The sequence below is a fragment of the Callorhinchus milii genome, unplaced genomic scaffold (assembly GCF_018977255.1).
Source record: "Callorhinchus milii isolate IMCB2004 unplaced genomic scaffold, IMCB_Cmil_1.0 Scaffold7, whole genome shotgun sequence".
NCBI classification, from domain to species: Eukaryota; Metazoa; Chordata; class Chondrichthyes; order Chimaeriformes; family Callorhinchidae; genus Callorhinchus; species Callorhinchus milii.
This window is the reverse complement of record NW_024704748.1, coordinates 6,064,336-6,082,261: the sequence shown is the minus strand read 5'-3', so window position 1 is coordinate 6,082,261 and position 17,926 is coordinate 6,064,336. Positions and strand designations below refer to the sequence as shown.

The window sequence follows — 17,926 nt, the reverse complement described above, 5'->3', positions numbered from 1 at the left end:
GCTGTGAGTCAATGAATTCACAGCTCCATTAGTAAAATACAATGCATTTCAATGGCCAGGGGAGAGAGGAGTGTTCCTCCTCTGTAAGTAACACAGTATTCTGCACTCAGAGCACTGGAGAATTCACTCAAGTGGCTATTTTTCATTTGTGAGCTTCGGCAATGAGTGTCAATTGGTTAGTCAACAGTGGGGTTCATTACAGCAAGGTTACTGAAGTGTGAATACGAGCGGAAACATTGGCTTATTTTACCTGCATAATTTTGAAATGATTTAAGTACAGGCAACTCAAATAGGAATTTAATTTATTATCAGTTGTTTATAAATGAGAATCATGATTTAAAGGTCGCTGCTGAAGTCACTCTCACTGAAGCTTTCACCTATTCCAGGACATTACAATTATGAATAATTTTCCTTACGAAAACAAAGCGAAAATACGTATTACAGTGTCAATTCTGCCATCCTCAACTTCGATCTCAAATAGACTGGTTAGGCACTTTTAAGTCAGAATAAGAATTAAGGTTACTTTGACATCAGCTAATGTTCGAAACTGTGAAACAGTAACGTATTACCCAGAATTTGAGGCTTCCCCTATGCAGTTCTTTCAGTAAGAGTGTGGGTTTAATTTCCCTTGTCATGTCATTTCTAGTTTGTGTTGCGTGCTCAGTGAATATCTTTGTGTGAATGGTCAATAAATTGCCAAGGATCATACTATACTTTTTTTTAAGCCTGTCCATGTTTTATTATGCATTCAAAACCATCAGATTAACTTGTAATTAACTTTAGTGCTGTTTTATAGAGCCATAGAACTTTACAGCACAGAAGGCGGCCATTTGGCCCACCGTGTCTGCACTGGGCCTTTGGAAAAGCAATCCATTCAACCTCATTTATCTGCCTCTCACCCCCTCCCGCTCCCTATACCCCTGTAAATTCCTCCTTTTTTAAGATATCTAGCTCCCTCATAAAAGGTGGATGTGGATTTAGTCTTGACCACTGTTCCCAGCAGGACATTCCACATGCCAACAACCCTCTGTGTGAAAACAAAATCCTCCTAATCTCCCTTTTGGCTTTTTGGGGAATTATTCTAAATTGAGGCCTTGTTTTACAGAAAGATCACAAACAACATGACAAGTGGTTACACACACACAAAATGGTTATTAACATAGATGCTTTCAATGGTCTTTCATAAACAGTAGCACAATTTGCTGCTGCGTTTCGCCCACAAAATACAGTCAATTCACTTTACAGTATATTCTGTGAAGCGCTTTGAGACGTCTCAAAGACGTGATAAGGCTCTCTATCAAATGCAAGGATTATTATCATTATTACAGCGTACTGTGCTATTTGTTAATATTTAACAAGAACTGGATTCTGCTTCCAATGTTAGTCAGAAAAGTTGGAACCAGGCTGAAGGTGGCGTTAGAGTAACAGATCTATTCTCTATGCTGCTCAGTCATCTCTGTCCAACAACAGCCCCATCTCCAGGCAGTGGACTGGTGTTCAATGCTTGGTCAGACTGTTCATATTTACTGCATTTTCCTTATTGCATACTTTACAGTCACTGCACTTTACAGTAAAGCATGTGAAGCGCTTTCAGATGTCTCAACGAAATGAAAGGTGCTATATCAAATGAAGAATGGTATTAATCTGGCGCCTTACAGATAGTCAACAAGTAATATGCTGGAATCATCTGTTCTAATATTCATTTGATTTAGGTGTTACATTTACAAGACCAAGACTACAGTATCTAAATCAGTTTGTTGTGAATTCATCAGTTTAATAATAATAATCACCTTATAAGCACCTTATCACTTATTCGAGACGTCTCAAAGCACTTCACAGAATATATTGTAAAGTGAATTAACTGTATATTTTGAGGAAAACGTGGCAACCAATTGCTAGATTCGTAGCATGAGTGGTTTAAAATGTCAGGCTGAACAGCACCCCTAGGTGTCAGTGCCTGGGTAGGACACTTCATCAAATCTTAGGCTCTGTGCTCTTCTATTTAAGACAAAGGGACAAAACTGAGTGTGACACATGTAGAAACTCAGCACCATGGTTAAGGGTATCCAAATCAAACTAAACCGAGAATTCCATGCATCCCACCCGACACACAGAAATCCCAGTGATAGATTGTTTGAATGGAATACACCCTCTCTGCCTCGAGGGAAGCATCCTGCGTTCCTAATTCTGAAAAATTCTACTAATAACCCTTGCATTTGATATAGCGTCTTAACACGTCTTCAAGATGTCTCAAAAGGCGCTGGTTGGCAAGAGCCAAGGCTTGGGGATCCCAGAGTGTGCGTTGGGGTACTGCTGGAGTCTAACCAGTTAAACCTGCATAGCTTGCCACTGATATGACAGCCAAAATATGGTATTGAGCTACAGCAATGAAGAACTAAAAAAAGACACAAATGGAGGATCTAAATTAATAAGGCAGTAAGGTAAATAGAATTACCACTTTGAATCTGTTGGCAAAATCGCAGTCTGCATATTTTATTACTCATCACTAATTACTTATTACTAATGAAAGAGGAACAGAGTAAAGCTTTTTAAAAAAACAGCGCCAAACAAGTAGACTCCTAAAAGACCAATAAGCATCAACTTACACCAGCGAAGCTAATCATTTTGCTTCATTTGCATTGTCTGTTGCTTTAAGAGTGTAATCTTCTAACATTCATTAACAGAAACTGCACCACTACAAAAAGGATAAGCACCGAAATTTGATTTCTAAAATATTAGATTTGTGGATCCACACAGCACTGTTAATATAGTTAGCATGTTAAGGCAATATCGCATCCATTTGAAACAACAGTGTTCTCAACTGATTTCACTAATTCAGTATATTAGGATATGCAATGCAATTTCATTTCCACCTTAACTTTTATGGCATATCGGAGTGGGTTTAATTGATGAGTCTTAACTGCCGTAATACACCCGTCGGGCGGCACTGGGATCATCTAACAAATTAAGATTGATCAAGGTAACTGCACACTTGAGAAAAGAATTAAAGGTGTGCAGAGTGAGTTTAAGACAGCTATGCTCATCCAAATCCCAATGTTATCATTAGAATGAAGATGCACTTTGATTATTTTTGACCTGCTTTGCACAATTATTTCCGAGAGAACAAATAAATATCCAGCAAATAGTTTGGTCTGGAAGGATGGAAAAAAGAAAAAGAAAAAAGCATTATTTTAGTAATAGACTCTATGCCGTCATAGAAAAGTAAAACTGTAAGTTGCGATCTTAGCAGATGATTTTCACACATTAATATGTTTTGTTATGAGGTGCTGCAGATAGCAGATAAACCAGCAAGTTGTGCTTCTCATTGACCACACTAGACTGCATCCAGTGTAACCACACAGCACGAGTAACTAGCAACGGCAGTGTACATACAAGGCCAGCAGAAGGCACTAAAGTATAAAAGTGACCCTGCTGCGAGAGGAGTTGGGCAGATAATTTTGTTTATATAAACGCAAGTGCAACTCTTAACAGCTACCACAGTGTACTAATGTAAAGAAATGGCTGAACTCGAAAACAACTCATATCGAGCCAATTTTGTGGTCTAAAATGTGGTGGTGATTTTGTATCAGGGACTCCAGGTTGCAAATGGGGATTCCTCCCAGTAACCACAAGTACACCGTGCCGATCAGCAGCAATTCTGTTCCCGAGCGATTTACTTTAACAGAGGAGTTCCTGTGACTTGGCATCAAAGTCCTTATTGCAAAATCTCATTAGAAATTGCAGCACTTTAGACTCATTATCAGAAACACAATGAAGTGCGCTGTATCAGCACCACAGGAACAATGCTGCGTTTCAATTATTAATGCAATCTTATAGAGATGACAGAACATTAAGGCGATTGTTCATATTGCTGTTTGCTCACAACTTGAGTTAATTTAAAGGGTTCCGTTCCTAGGAGGGCCAAACAGATCAATGGGAGTGATTTTTCTTCTTTCTTTCAAGTTGTTAAATGCAGTTTTATTCCAGTGTTCACTGTCCGTTTGTGTCTGTGTGTGTGTGTGTGTCTGTGTGTAAATTTTAAACTTTTGGAAGTCCAGAATGTTATATTTCCTTTAACAAAGCTATCACTTCAACAAATTCATTTGGAAGCTCAGTATTAAGAATCAAAACATGTGATTAGGGAATAAAAGGTACATCATTTATTTTAATGTAACATTTCATCCTCATCACAGTTAATGTGGATAAACAGTGCCTTAATTACAATGCATAAAACCTTGAGTGAAGAAGGAAAGTACGCAGCTGGGATTCCGAACAAATTGCAGCCACTTTGAAAATGTGCATTTTCAACAGTTTCACTGTTAAAAAGCCCACAACATCAAAGTCACTAACCTTAGCAGGAAGAGAAATGTTACATTTGGATTTTATTGATGTTGTTTATTGAATTGCATTGCTTATGGTATTAAGTTACAAGACATGTGTTACTTTACAACAACTTGCATTTATAAAGTTAAATATAATGCATATAAAATCTCTATTTTTTATATGTAATACATATAAAAATAAAATTATAATTTTATATACTTAACATTTTAATGTTATATGATTTATACTTTAGTAAACTTCTTAAATCAGTTCATAGGCACCATTGTGATTGAGTCCTGAACAGTGACATTTCGCAGCAGCACCAAAATAAAGGTGATTGGCAATGAGAAAATTCTAAACTCGTCTTTCTGATGACCTTTTGTGCTGATAAATTGTATGAGAATTGCTACCAAAATTGGTACTGTTGTTACTGTGAAGGTCACAGATTGATTACATGCATGCTCACATACAATATTCCTGTAAAATTATGAAAAATATAACAAGTTTGTAGCAGCAATAGTCACATGCTCACAACAAAATTGCTCACAAAAAAAATTGCTCACTCAATCAACGTCTGTTTTTGGGACACTGTTGTGCACAACTGGATGCTCCATTTCGCCTACAAAATATAGTTGATTCAGTTTACAATATGTTCTGTGAAGCGCTTTGAGATGTCTCAAAGATGTGATAAGGCGCTATATCAAATGCAAGGATAATATTATATATTATTATTATCCTTCAGACAATTATATCCCCTGCAGAACAGGATGTTACAATGTAGTCTGAAGGAGTGATAAGAGTCCCTCAATGTGGTTAGTCCTAACAGTGAGTTTATGTATACTTATTTAAGTGTAAGTAAAATCGTTCAAAATCTGGATTGTAGATCAAATACAATACAATCAAAGGCTATAAGTTCATTCTCAAAGTATTGATGAAGTTTATAAGCTACTCATGCTTCCGTCTCATCAATGGCTTATAAATTCTTCCTCTGGTGCCTGTTCCTGTTTCCGTCAGATTGCAGATCCAGCCACTGCAAAAGTGTACTGTAATTTCATCAGAAATACAAGAGTTTTGAATGTTTTCACTGCTAATCACTAATATTAAACCGCTTTCACAAAATCCATCTTTTAGGTCACTAAGTGGCAGAAATCTATTAACTCAAGATATAACACAAAACCTAATAGAAATATCTGCTAGAGATGGCTTCTTTCAGAACATTACATTGTCTATTGATCTGCACAAAATGAGGGTTTATCATGAGATATTGCATGGGTCATTTCACAGTACTACTTGATAGTACATTTATGGCATTTTAATGGGTACACGCATCGACCGCTCAACCAAATATCTTTAGATCCTGAAGCCCAGGTACTCATGAAACCAAAGTTAAAGCCGAGGGCACAGGTTTCCCTGGAATGCCAAGGTAAATACGAACATATGATCACCATGGGCTCAACACACTGCAGCCAACGTATTCCCTTTGTCCATCACTTTGGACCAGTAAGAATGCAAAAGACGAGCCAAACCCTAAACTGTCAGGAACGAGACATTTTATACCCACTAGACTATCGAGCCTGAAAATAAATGTTACAAATATGTTTTAGCGTAAGACAGTTCAGACACTGTTACCGTGCCTCCAGCCAGACATTACATACCAGCAAGGTCCTCATTGCAGGACCACAAATTGCGCACATGGGGATATTTCGGCGCTGTACATATGGCTGAAGTTATCAGATTACCCACTAAAGGAGTTCCCTTGAGAACCACTCTGGGAATTTGGAAAGTTTAACCCAAGCGAGTGAACCCTGCTTGATTTTTATATTAAACTCTTCTCTCACAGATGCGTATCATAATCCTAATAGGAAGATTTATTACACCTGCCACTGTCCAACCATGAAACCATTTGCTGTTTCCCGCATGATATTCTGCTCACTTCTTATTTGCAGAGTGTAATAACTCCACTAGTTACACCTCTACCATTCATAAGGCAGGTCTCTCTTGGGCTGCAATAGTATCTTAATAGATTTCTTCAGATTCAAGTATTATGAGCTTCTTTACTTATAATGCTGTACACTGTCCAGCGCCTTGGGACGTCTTCCCGATGTGAAAGGCGCTATACAAATGTAATCTTGTTGTTGTTGTTGTTGTTGTTGTAGTAGTATAATAATCCCTGCATTTGATATAGCTCTTTCTCATGTTGGCGAGACGTCTCAAAGCGCTTTGTAGGATTTTACTGTGAAGTGTAGTGACGATGCCTCTGCAGGTAAATGCGGCAGAAAATGTGGGCATAGCAATGTCCCATAAACAGGCATGAAGCCAATGACCTCAATTTCACAATTTCACAAATCTAGAAAGTTTCTTCAGCACAATGTTCCAGTGATGTTCCAGGATGAACTTATTTTGAACTAAAAATAATGGGAAATCTCTCTACACAAACACTTCTATCAGAATTAGTGGAATAGTAAAGTCGCACTTCTTTAGTGAGTTGCAAAGACCAGATGAACAAAGTTATTATTTTCCCCGGTTTTCACATGAAACTTCAACCTTTCCCTGGTGCGCCCCGCTTCCCAACCCCCCCCCCCCCCCCCCACCCAAAACCATCCATCTAGCTCACCATTACACTGCGCAGTTAAATTGTAAATGAGAGATTAATTCACCAGTGAATCAACATTAACTTGTGACTGGCTCTCTTGTAAAGCCACAACGTACTCACTCAGAATGCTGGTTTTATGTTGCTAACTGTGTCCTCAGCATGTCCCTGCATAAAGATCGAGCCTGCTGCTGGTGCGAGTGACTGCAATTGCAATTTGAAACTCGGTTTGACAACCATTTAATCTGCATGATGTATTTTATTTCACTTTTAAACAGAAAAGCCTGAAATGCTTCAGTTTAGTAACTCCAAACCTGAGGCCTGAAATTCCACTTCTTCTTAGCCTGCAGGACCTTTTTCATCTTGAAGATAGATTTTTTTTAAAAAAACTGAGGAAATTCGTCTTGCAAATTAAGATTGAAATTAAGAATTGTCCACAATTCTGTCTTAAATTTGAAGGCAGAAGCGTTTACAACAAGATTACATTTGTATCGCGCCTTTCACATCAGGTTAAGGCTAGGTCAACCTACTCATCAATAATTAGCATCTTACCCCTCTCCCGCACCTCTCTCCTCAGATATATATTTAATAATAATAATATTTGCCTCTGATATAGCGCCTTATCACGTCCTCAAGACATCTCAAAGTAGTTGAGTTCACTATAGTCTATTAATTGACCATCAAAGTAACCATTATAGACTTAACATGCTGGCTCTGATCATCCAAAATCTGTTCGACATTAGATTGGTCATATGCAGATACTAGGAATAACCTTGAAATCTGTCTCCTGTGCTCAGTTTAGCAGCTGCACAGTTTATTGGACGAGAATAAGATGCATGACAATCAAAGTAGTCATGCTGTACAACACAGTAGATTTACCTACCAGGAGCTCGCTATCTTGCACACTCTCACACTAAAACAAAATAGCTGATTTCCCGGTTATCAGACAACATCACTCAGTGTGTCACTAGAGGTGATGTTGGTGACCACCTGATAACCTGGATTTCAGATATTTCTAGCTCAGTTAGGACAGTGAATGAACCGGTACCATACCAGGGCTGCACTGTAGCCAACGTTGGAACGCTTACACTCAAAGGGAATTTTACGGCAACTCGACTGGAACCTGACCGACGGGTTCCGCTCACCTGAGCCTTTTCTTGTAAAAATCCTCATTTCCATCATCCCGGCATATGTTCACCTTGCGACCCTTTGGTTCATCTTCTTCTGAGCTGGATAAGAAATCTATGTCCTCACTGAGGGAGGGTTGCGCTTTGAGTTGCGCCTTTTTTTTACGCAACGGATTGAGCTGGTGACGATCCAGGAATCCATCTCCCTCGTCATCCTCGTACTCAATTTCATCTGGGTCGAAAAGCTCCTCCTCAGGCACGTACAGCGACTCACCACTGTCGGAACCATCGCCCTCCCGCCACGTCTTTGGACCTTGGGGCCAACTCTTCTCCACGGGAACCCCAGCTTTAAACTTACTCTTGAGAGCTTTGCCCTGCAGTTTCCGCAAGTACTTTTTCAGTTTCTGCTCCCCTCGCGACACAGGGCTCTCTGTCTTACTGGCACTGGTCTGATTTTGATCCTTTCCTGTAGCAGTCATAGCCTTGCCTTGGTTCTTGGCCCCTGCCCTCTTTTTCTTGGTCCCTTTACGAGGAAATGATTTTCTTTTGTTTTCGGTCATCTTGGCCTGGTCAGCTAGATACTTCTCGAAGTCCGATGTATCATTCAGCATTATCTTGCGAGGTTCCTTCCTCTCTTGTTTCTGGGGGATCTTCGTGCCAAAGGGGGTCATCTGACCTGTGCGAATCAACGTCTCCCACTCTGTTTCCTGCACCGGCATCAACATGCTCCCTAAAGACGAAGGGCCTGGTTCTGTTGAAGAGACAATGGGAAACTGATGGATCAAACCCCAAAAAACCCAATCACAACCACTTCACTTTGATCCTTCTGTACAGATATAAAAGGTTCAAGATACTAGCTATGATTCAAATAAACTTTTACACTTTGAATTCCCTGACTAACTATTCATTTTCGTATGCATGTACATAGGGACTGGTCGTATTTCAGTGCTGCATTGAGACTTAGGCTGGCTGGATCAGTTATAAATTACACCATTCTTTTAGTATTTATTCCTGCCTTGGACATTTTACTACCATTAACTACATTATTGTCTAGTGATCACAGGTAGCCATTTCATTGTCGAGTGACCACTCTTTAGGAACAAAAATCAATAGTCAGAAGTTACAATTAGCTTTTTCGTTCCTCGGGAAAATACAATGGGTTCAATGTCGGATTCCCAGCCCATTGATCCAGCTACTAGAGATTTTAAAATTTAAAAGTGGCAGAACAGATCTGCTGAAATGTTGGTAAAAAATTACCACTTTTTAAAAAAAAATTACACTGTGGCAGTTAAATGTAGAATTCAAAATCAATCTTCATCTTACCTTCTTCATAAGGCTCCAGTTCAGTCTCAAGCTTCTGGACGCCATCATCACCGAGTATTGCCTGCAGACGTTTCTGTTTGGCAGTGATCTTCTTCAACTGTTTCTCCTTAAAGAGGGAAACAGAACAAAATGATGACATAACTGGAAAATAGAGCGACTCATAAAAGCCTCCTTCCAACAGCGAAACATTCAGTCTTAATACTGCTCTTCAGAATGATTTGCATCAAATAATAACCCTTATATTTGATGCAGCGCCTTTTAAATCAGGAGGAAGTCTCAAAGCGCTTCACAGAATTTACTGTAAAGTGTAAAGACCAAGCGTTTTGTAGGTGAATGCAGTACCAATTTGCACACAGCAATGTCCCACAACCAGCCATGCATGAAATGAATGACTAATTTTAACTGGGGGTTTATTGGCCTGGACACCGGGAGAAATTCCCTTTTCAAATAGATTGTCAGTGTTCCCCTAAACAGGCAGATGGGACCTCAATTTAACATTGGTACCTCCAACAATGCAACACACCCACAGCACTACACTGGAGTGTCAGCTGAGACTACCCGAGGTCAAAATCCCAACGTGGGGCTTGACTCAGAGGCTTGTCTGCTACCAGCTTAGCCAGGCTGATACATGAAAATAAGGGCAGAAACAGGAATAAAATAGCACGAGAACTAATGTGCTATGGCCGGACAGGTCAGCAAAGCTTTTGCAACAAAAGGTTAAAAAGAATCTAGAGCATACTGTGATCACCAAATTTGGGAATTGGTGCATGATGCTCTAAGATAAGGGGGAAAAATAATAAAAAGGGGAGAAAAATAAGCAAACTCATTTGCACTGGGAAAATGCTTAAAAGTCACAAAATTTTAAAATGTTTAAGATGCATAGAGAGGAGCTGTACCTTGTTTTCCTTCTGTCTTTTCACAGACTCCATCTTTCTGCTCACTTCCTTGCTTGTCGTACATTGAGGGGTTAACTGTTCAATGATTTGATTTATGTGTTTGAGAGACGTTGTACAGGACCTAAAGCAAAGGTAAAGACCACGGTCACTCAATTTCACAACACACGATACGAATGTTTCGGCTTTTGGCTTTGTCAAACTGAAAGCGGTTGTTAAGGATTTATTAAATGTTAAAGTCTCAAAAACAGAGCTGTTCTCTCACACAGAGCTTGTCAACCACTGTGGACTTTATCAATTTAAATTAATCATAACCAATAAATTCTAAAACACTCAAATACTGCGTTAATCTCCATGTAATTTCTCTTTGTTGGCATCCAAATAGATTGCGCTTTCAGTTATGATAAAGAAACATCAGCCTTCCTTTACATACATGCACATGTGTCAACAGCTTTATGTTAAGGGTAAGCTTCATAATAAACAAAATACTGAAAGCCCCTTAGATTTTCGTTTGACCTTCACACTTATTTGAGAATCCTTCTATTTGAGTACAATTACTACCATTTTTCAGGTCTCATTTATAGTTTTCACAGTCTAACAGTACATCTGTATTTCATTTCCTTCAATTTTTATTAAACTTTGACTTACATTTATTGTTACGAGCTTACTTCAAATGAAAAACCTAATGAACTGTAATAGGTATATCAGAATATAATGTAAAACAAAGTGCTCCTCATTTTAAATGTGAAATCAAGGAATAATACAGAATGTAGTGAGAATTTTATGGTTTTTTTGCACATTTCGGTGCTAGCAATACGCATTCAGTAAACACAAATGATTTGTAATACAATAATTTTTGCATTTGATATTGCACCTCATCACTCCTTCAAGACGTCTCAAAGCGCTTTGACTGTATTTTGTGGGCAAATATGGAAGTCAATTTGTGCACAGCAATGTTGCACAAATAGTCATGGAGTAAATGACCAATTTTATTTGGGCAGTTGTTGGCCAGGACACAAGGTGAAACTCCCTCCTCTTTTTGAAGGGGAGGCAGATGGGATCTTGGTTAGTCTTATTGGATCGCCGGTACCTCTGACAATGCAGCACACGCCCAGTGCTGCACTGGAGTATCAGTGTAGATTATATTGGTTCTACGTCCCAAGTATTGTCGGGTATTTTATTGCCATTTACTCATGGCAATATGACAACCTGGTATGATCCAAATATATCGCCAACATTGCTCACAGCGCTTGTGGATACGACATGCTTTCAGGGCCAGTTACTGAGTTTGTCAAGTTATCCTGCTTTCACAAAATTAAACTGGCAGAGTAGGTAAGAACAGCAAAAAGCCTGTTCTGAGTGGAAATAAAGCAATGTGCACCGCAGACATCTGTTCATTATTTAGGTTGTGTCACTCGTGATAGACGTTTGATTTAAAACAAATATATTTTTCTACATTTAGTATTTTTGGGGGGCTGAGAAACAATGAGTTGCCTTGTGGTGTCCTGCTTCACCACAACTCCAGTGTGGACATATGATATTTCCAAAAGGGAAGAACCACAAGGGTACATGATGCGTATAATACTGGTTAGCAAGTTTATTCCATGTGTAAGAAAGACCTAACTGAATTCATAAGAGGAACCAACTTAACATTCCCCCCACCCCCCCATAAGTGTATCCTTTGTCTAACCCAAGTAAGAAAAATAAACTAAGAATATTTAATTTATTTTTACTTGGGAGCGTAATCCAAAACAGGATTATTCACTAACATTTTGTTGGAAGGCTACAATTCAAAGAGGTGTCTGAAATGCTCCAATACGCTGTGCCACAGAATGAAGGGAGATACGGAGGTATAAAAGGATGTACTGTTGTATATAGTGTGCTCTGAAGTTCAAATGATTTATTCCAGATGGGATATAGGTATACTGCCACAATTTTTCAATTTTCCAATCTGTTAGATACACTGCGAGCTGGGTAGAAATGCCCCCAACTAATTTTACTTAAAGCTCTTATAAATAGCCAAGAGGATGAGATATTCATTACGAATATAAAATCGAGGTTCTATTTGTTTGAAACCATTATATCACAGTCCCATGTAACTCATTTGGTAACTAATTTTTAACCACAGTGAAACACTTCAACATATCTTCACTAAATCATGTCATTCAGACATCTGTAAGTTAATAGCCATCACTTGCATTCTTTCTTCCTCTGTTATGTTACCAGCAAACTTTTCTTACCTGAGGTCATCCAATACGGAATGGTACTCTTTCTCTGCATCTGTCCTTTTGGTTGCTTGACTGGCTTCACTAATGGCTCTGTCCACTTGCTGTAAAACTCCTTGCTCCAGCACATCTTGGTCATAGACATCAACCCCCAAGCCTTGCAGCTCCATAGCCTGGGCACTCTGCTCCACAGCCTGAATCTGCTGTCGGTCAATCTGGACCATCTTTTGCCCTCTCCGCCCATCAACAGGAGGGAAAGCATTATGCATATTGGCAGGAGGGAAAGCATTAGATGTTGATGGCTTGCTGTAGTCAGTGTCAGAAGTGACAGAAGCCAGTGATGTGTCCAGACAATTAGCATGAAATCCATTTTCTTCAACAGTCTTCGGGCTAGACGGTGCTTCATTAGCTAGCAGGTCTGCCACAGATGAAGGACTTTGATGGTGCCCAGCATTTGAGGGGCCTGCCTCTGCAAGCATTTTTTATTCAATCTGTTAAGAACAAAATTATACCAATAAGCTGCATGAAACCAATATAGATTGCAAAGTTCACAATAGTTATCTCAAATTTGCACTGAACAAACTATTGTTCAGTGCAAATTTAACCGTCCAGCACCTTGGGACATCCTTCCGATGTGAAAGGTGCTTTATTAAATGTAATTTGTTGCTTTGTTATTCGCAACACCTTTTGGCCATGCGAGTCAACAATTTTTATTTTAAAAGAAAATAAGTATTGACTTATCTCTTACACGCACTGCTGACGCACATGACACCCATAAGCAGAAGCCAAGCACGAGAAAAATATTGCAAATGTACTCGGTACGATCAATCAGTCAGCTACAGTTAATCAGTCACTTAGTTGATCAGTGAGTAATCCCAGAGTCAAGAGCTACATCTGGGCTAAAGCAGGTGGAAGTTGGTTTTAAAAAAAATGTTTTACCATTGATATGAATAGCAATAAGATCAATCATTTTGCAGTTCGGGGTCATAATGGCCCTTCACTGGTGTGGGAGGCAGAGAAGCAAAAATAAAACATCACTCCCGTTGGCTGCATCACAATGCACTTGAGGCAACACTGTACTCTGATGGTATATCTGTAGTTAATGGCAGCACAAGACTCTGCCCACTGAAATGAAATAACTCTCAAACCACGTCATACATCCTCAATTACATAAGTCTGCCAAATACTCACAATGTATTAAAAACGAAGCCTACTCCTCAAAGATAATATTATGTTGTTGCACTCTAAACCAATTGAGCACCTGTGTTTGGTTTGTATTTCTTCATTTACATAAGATGTTTACTGCTTCATTCCTTATTGGTTCCAAATACTTTTATTTTTGTTTTACTAAGTAAGCTACATGGAACATCCATTTTAGCAAATGTTTTCGACATTGTTACTTAAACAGAAAATATTTCATTGGTGGCTGAGGAATTCAAGCTGCACTTTATTCAGTATTGCGTGCATCAATTTTGATCAGCAAAATGTAATTCATTGTGACACAGTCTGAAACTTATTGTAACCAATGTACTATGCAGACAAATATTAACTTTGCATTGCTCACACCTAACGACAAATCTTACACCGAATACTTTATCCGACGTTGACAACTAATAATAATAATAATCCTTGCATTTGATATAGCGCTTTTCACGTTGGGAGGACATCCCAAAGCGCTTCACAGAACACACTGTAAAGTGAATTGACTGTATATTTGTGGGCGAAAGCGGCAGCCAATTGCGCACAGCAATGTCCCACAAACAGTCGTAGATTGAAAAAAAGTACCAAAAGAAAAACCCTGTCAGCCAAATTAACACGGTTCTCACAACAACAACAACAACAAGATTCCATTTATTGAGCGCCTTTCACGTCGGGAGGACGTCCCAAGGCGCTGTACAGTTGGGTCATGACCCGAGCATTGAGGGGAAATGGTCAGGGTGAGGGGAGGGAAGGGAGGGAGCGAGGAGGGGGGAAATGGTCAGGGTGAGGGGAGGGAAGGGAGGGAGCGAAGAGGGGGTAAATGGTCAGGGTGAGGGAGGGAAGGGAGGGAGCGAGGAGGGGAAGAGAGTCGAGAGGGGAGCTGAAGGCACGGTCAAAGAGAAAGGTCATGAGACCGGCCTTGAAGGAGGAAAGGGAGGAGGCGGTGAAGGCACTGGGGGATAGAGTTCCAGAGCCTCGGGGCTGAGAGGCTGAAGGCCCGACCACCGATGGTAGGGCGGTTGGGGCGGGGGATGTGGAGCAGACCGGAGCCAGAGGAACGGAGGGTACGGGCGAGTAGGGGGATAGTAGGTCGGAGAGGTAGGAGGGAGCAAGGCCGTGAATGGCCTTGTAGGTGAGGGTGAGGATCTTGAATTCGATAATTCAAGATAGATGACTTCGTCAACACCTACTGCTATTACAGCTTCGCACTGGATTATTTAATAAAACTTGCATTTTCAACGTGGAAGCTTGTTGAGTCTAAAAAACTTCACACAAAACAACACTGAAGTTCAGTGACCTGCTGAGGTGTAGACAAAGGCAGCCACGTCACCAGCACCTTACAAGAACCATTACATCACCAGCTTTGGGCTGATTTATTACAATTTATTTTAACAGCCGTACATTTAACAACAGTTTCTTAACACATCAAACATTTTGCAAGGCGTCAAGTGTAGTGACTGCGGACAAACACCTAATTTATGCCAACAGCAGAGACAATGACCAGTTAATATTTGTGTGTGGGGGGGGGGGGGGGTGGGGGGGGGGGCGTAGAGGTAGATAAAAGATTTATTTTTGATGAATTCAGATAATAAAGACTACAATTTGAAAACACACAAACACCACCGTAACACATCAAGAGGCTACAAAGCGTTAGTGACCGGGAAAACACAGAGGCTAATTTGCGCCAAACAGCAAGGAGTGAATGATGGGGGCAATAACCTCAATAACAACAATCCGTGCATTCGATATAGCGCCTTATCACAGCTTCGCGACGTCTCAAAGCGCTTCACAGACTATATTGTAAAGTGAACTGACAGTATGTGCTAATGGGCGAAATGTGGCAGCCAATTGCGCACAGCGGCGTCCCACAAACAGTCGTGTGTGTGTGTGTGTCGGGGGGAGGTTAATTTTTGACACATTTGGATATAATAAGATCTGCAATCCATCTGCAAACCAAGCCCTGGCCTGGCCTGGCTTGCCCTGTCCTGTCCTGCCCTGGCCTGGCCTGGCCTGGCCTGCCCTGCCCTGCCCTGCCCTGGCCTGCCCTGCCCTGGCCGCCCTGCCCTGCCCTGGCCTGCCCTGCCCTGCCCTGGCCTGCCCTGCCCTGCCCTGGCCTGCCCTGGCCACCCTGCCCCGCCCTGGCCACCCTGCCCCGGCCTGGCCACCCTGCCCTGGCCTGCCCTGGCCGCCCTGCCCTGCCCTGCCCTGGCCGCCCTGCCCTGCCCTGCCCGCCCTGCCCTGGCCGCCCTGCCCTGGCCACCCTGGCCTGCCCTGCCCTGCCCTGGCCGCCCTGCCCTGCCCTGGCCGCCCTGCCCTGCCCTGCCCTGCCCTGGCCGCCCTGCCCTGCCCTGCCCTGCCCTGCCCTGGCCGCCCTGCCCTGCCCTGCCCTGCCCTGCCCGAGGACACTTTGCCCAGTGGCACTGGGCAGGTGACTGGATGCCTCCTGGGCTTGTGTGAAGCGGCTGCAGCCACAACAACAACAACATTACATCTGTATCGTGGCTTTCACGTCAGATGGACGTCCCCAGCGCCCCCCCCCTCAGCCCCCCCCCCCCCCACCCTCAGCCCCCGCCCCCCCACCCTCAGCCCCCGCCGCCCCTCAGCCCCCCCTTCAGCCCCCGCCCCACCCTCAGCCCCCGCCGCCTCCCACCTCAGCCCCCACCGCTGCCCCTCAGCCCCCGCCTCCCCCCGAACCTCAGCCCCCACCCCCTCACCATCCTCAGCCCCCGCCTCCCCCTCAGCCCCCACCCCCTCACAATCCTCGGCCCCGCCTCCCCCTCAGCCCACACCTTCACCCTCAGCCCCAGGCCTCAGCTCCCGCCTCGCCCCCACACCCTCAGCCCCGGCCTCTCCCCCCACACCCTCAGCCCCGGCCTCTCCCCCACACACCCTCAGCCCCGGCCTCTCCCCCACACACCCTCAGCCCCAGGCCTCAGCTCCCGCCTCGCCCCACACCCTCAGCCCCGGCCTCTCCCCCACACCCTCAGCCCCGGCCTCTCCCCCCACACCCTCAGCCCCGGCCTCTCCCCCCACACCCTCAGCCCCGGCCTCTCCCCCCACACCCTCAGCCCCGGCCTCTCCCCCCACACCCCACCCCGGCCTCTCCCCCACACCCCCGGCCTCTCCCCCCCCCCACCCCCCGGCCTCTCCCCCCACACCCTCAGCCCCGGCCTCTCCCCACACCCTCAGCCCCGGCCTCTCCCCCCACACCCCCCGGCCTCTCCCCCCCCACCCCCGGCCTCTCCCCCCCCACCCCCGGCCTCTCCCCCCCCCACCCCCGGCCTCTCCCCCCCCCACCCCGGCCTCTCCCCCCCCACCCCCGGCCTCTCCCCCCCCACCCCCGGCCTCTCCCCCCCCCACCCCCGGCCTCTCCCCCCCCCCACCCCCGGCCTCTCCCCCCCCCACCCCCGGCCTCTCCCCCCCCACCCCCGGCCTCTCCCCCCCCACCCCCGGCCTCTCCCCCCCCCACCCCCGGCCTCTCCCCCCCCCACCCCGGCCTCTCCCCCCCCCACCCCCGGCCTCTCCCCCCCCCACCCCCGGCCTCTCCCCCCGACCCCCGGCCTCTCCCCCCTGACCCCCGGCCTCTCCCCCCCCACCCCCGGCCTCTCCCCCCCCCACCCCCGGCCTCTCCCCCCCCACCCCCGGCCTCTCCCCCCCCCACCCCCGGCCTCTCCCCCCCCCACCCCCGGCCTCTCCCCCCCCCCACCCCCGGCCTCTCCCCCCCCCACCCCCGGCCTCTCCCCCCCCCCACCCCCGGCCTCTCCCCCCCCACCCCCGGCCTCTCCCCCCCCCACCCCCGGCCTCTCACACTCGCGGCTCCGGGTCACCGTCAGCTCCAGCAGCCGCACACGGTCCAAGCGAGAAAGGCCGGTGGTCCTCCTCCCGGCCCCGGGCCGCGCACTCCCTCTGCCGGCGGGAGGTCGGCGGTGGTGGTGGCGGCGGCGGCGGCGCTGCGCAATTCCCAGCTCCAGGCGATGTGGCGACAGCCTCTGTGTCTGTCTCTGTCGGTGTGACCCACACCCCATCCCTGGGGTTGTCCAACAATTCCCCCAAACACCATTGGCCATTCACCTCGTGGCTGTTTGTGGGACGTTGGTGACTGCAAAATTGACTGCCGGGTTTGATTTTGCAAATCCACAGTCACTACACTTTAAGAGTGAACCGCTTTCGAGGACGCACTCTTGACGCAGCGCCATTGGTAGTGGAGTCCCGTAGCGTAGTGGTTAGCGCAAAGCGCGCGCGCTC

At 44.6% G+C, this 17,926-nt stretch overlaps 1 protein-coding gene across 1 annotated transcript in view; it reads right to left on the bottom strand.

The window, feature by feature from the left end:
- Positions 1-17,553, bottom strand: part of ercc6 (excision repair cross-complementation group 6) — a 42,811-nt gene extending 25,258 nt beyond the window's left edge. Inside the window, exons 1-5 of the mRNA XM_042336692.1 lie at positions 17,490-17,553; positions 12,497-12,972; positions 10,260-10,380; positions 9,364-9,469; positions 8,059-8,791 (exon numbers count right to left, since the gene is read on the bottom strand). Of these exons, the coding sequence (XP_042192626.1) occupies positions 8,059-8,791; positions 9,364-9,469; positions 10,260-10,380; positions 12,497-12,960 (1,424 nt within the window). The 5' untranslated portion in view covers positions 12,961-12,972; positions 17,490-17,553. The remainder of the gene's footprint in view (positions 1-8,058; positions 8,792-9,363; positions 9,470-10,259; positions 10,381-12,496; positions 12,973-17,489) is intronic.
- Between the last annotated feature and the right edge of the window lie 373 nt (positions 17,554-17,926).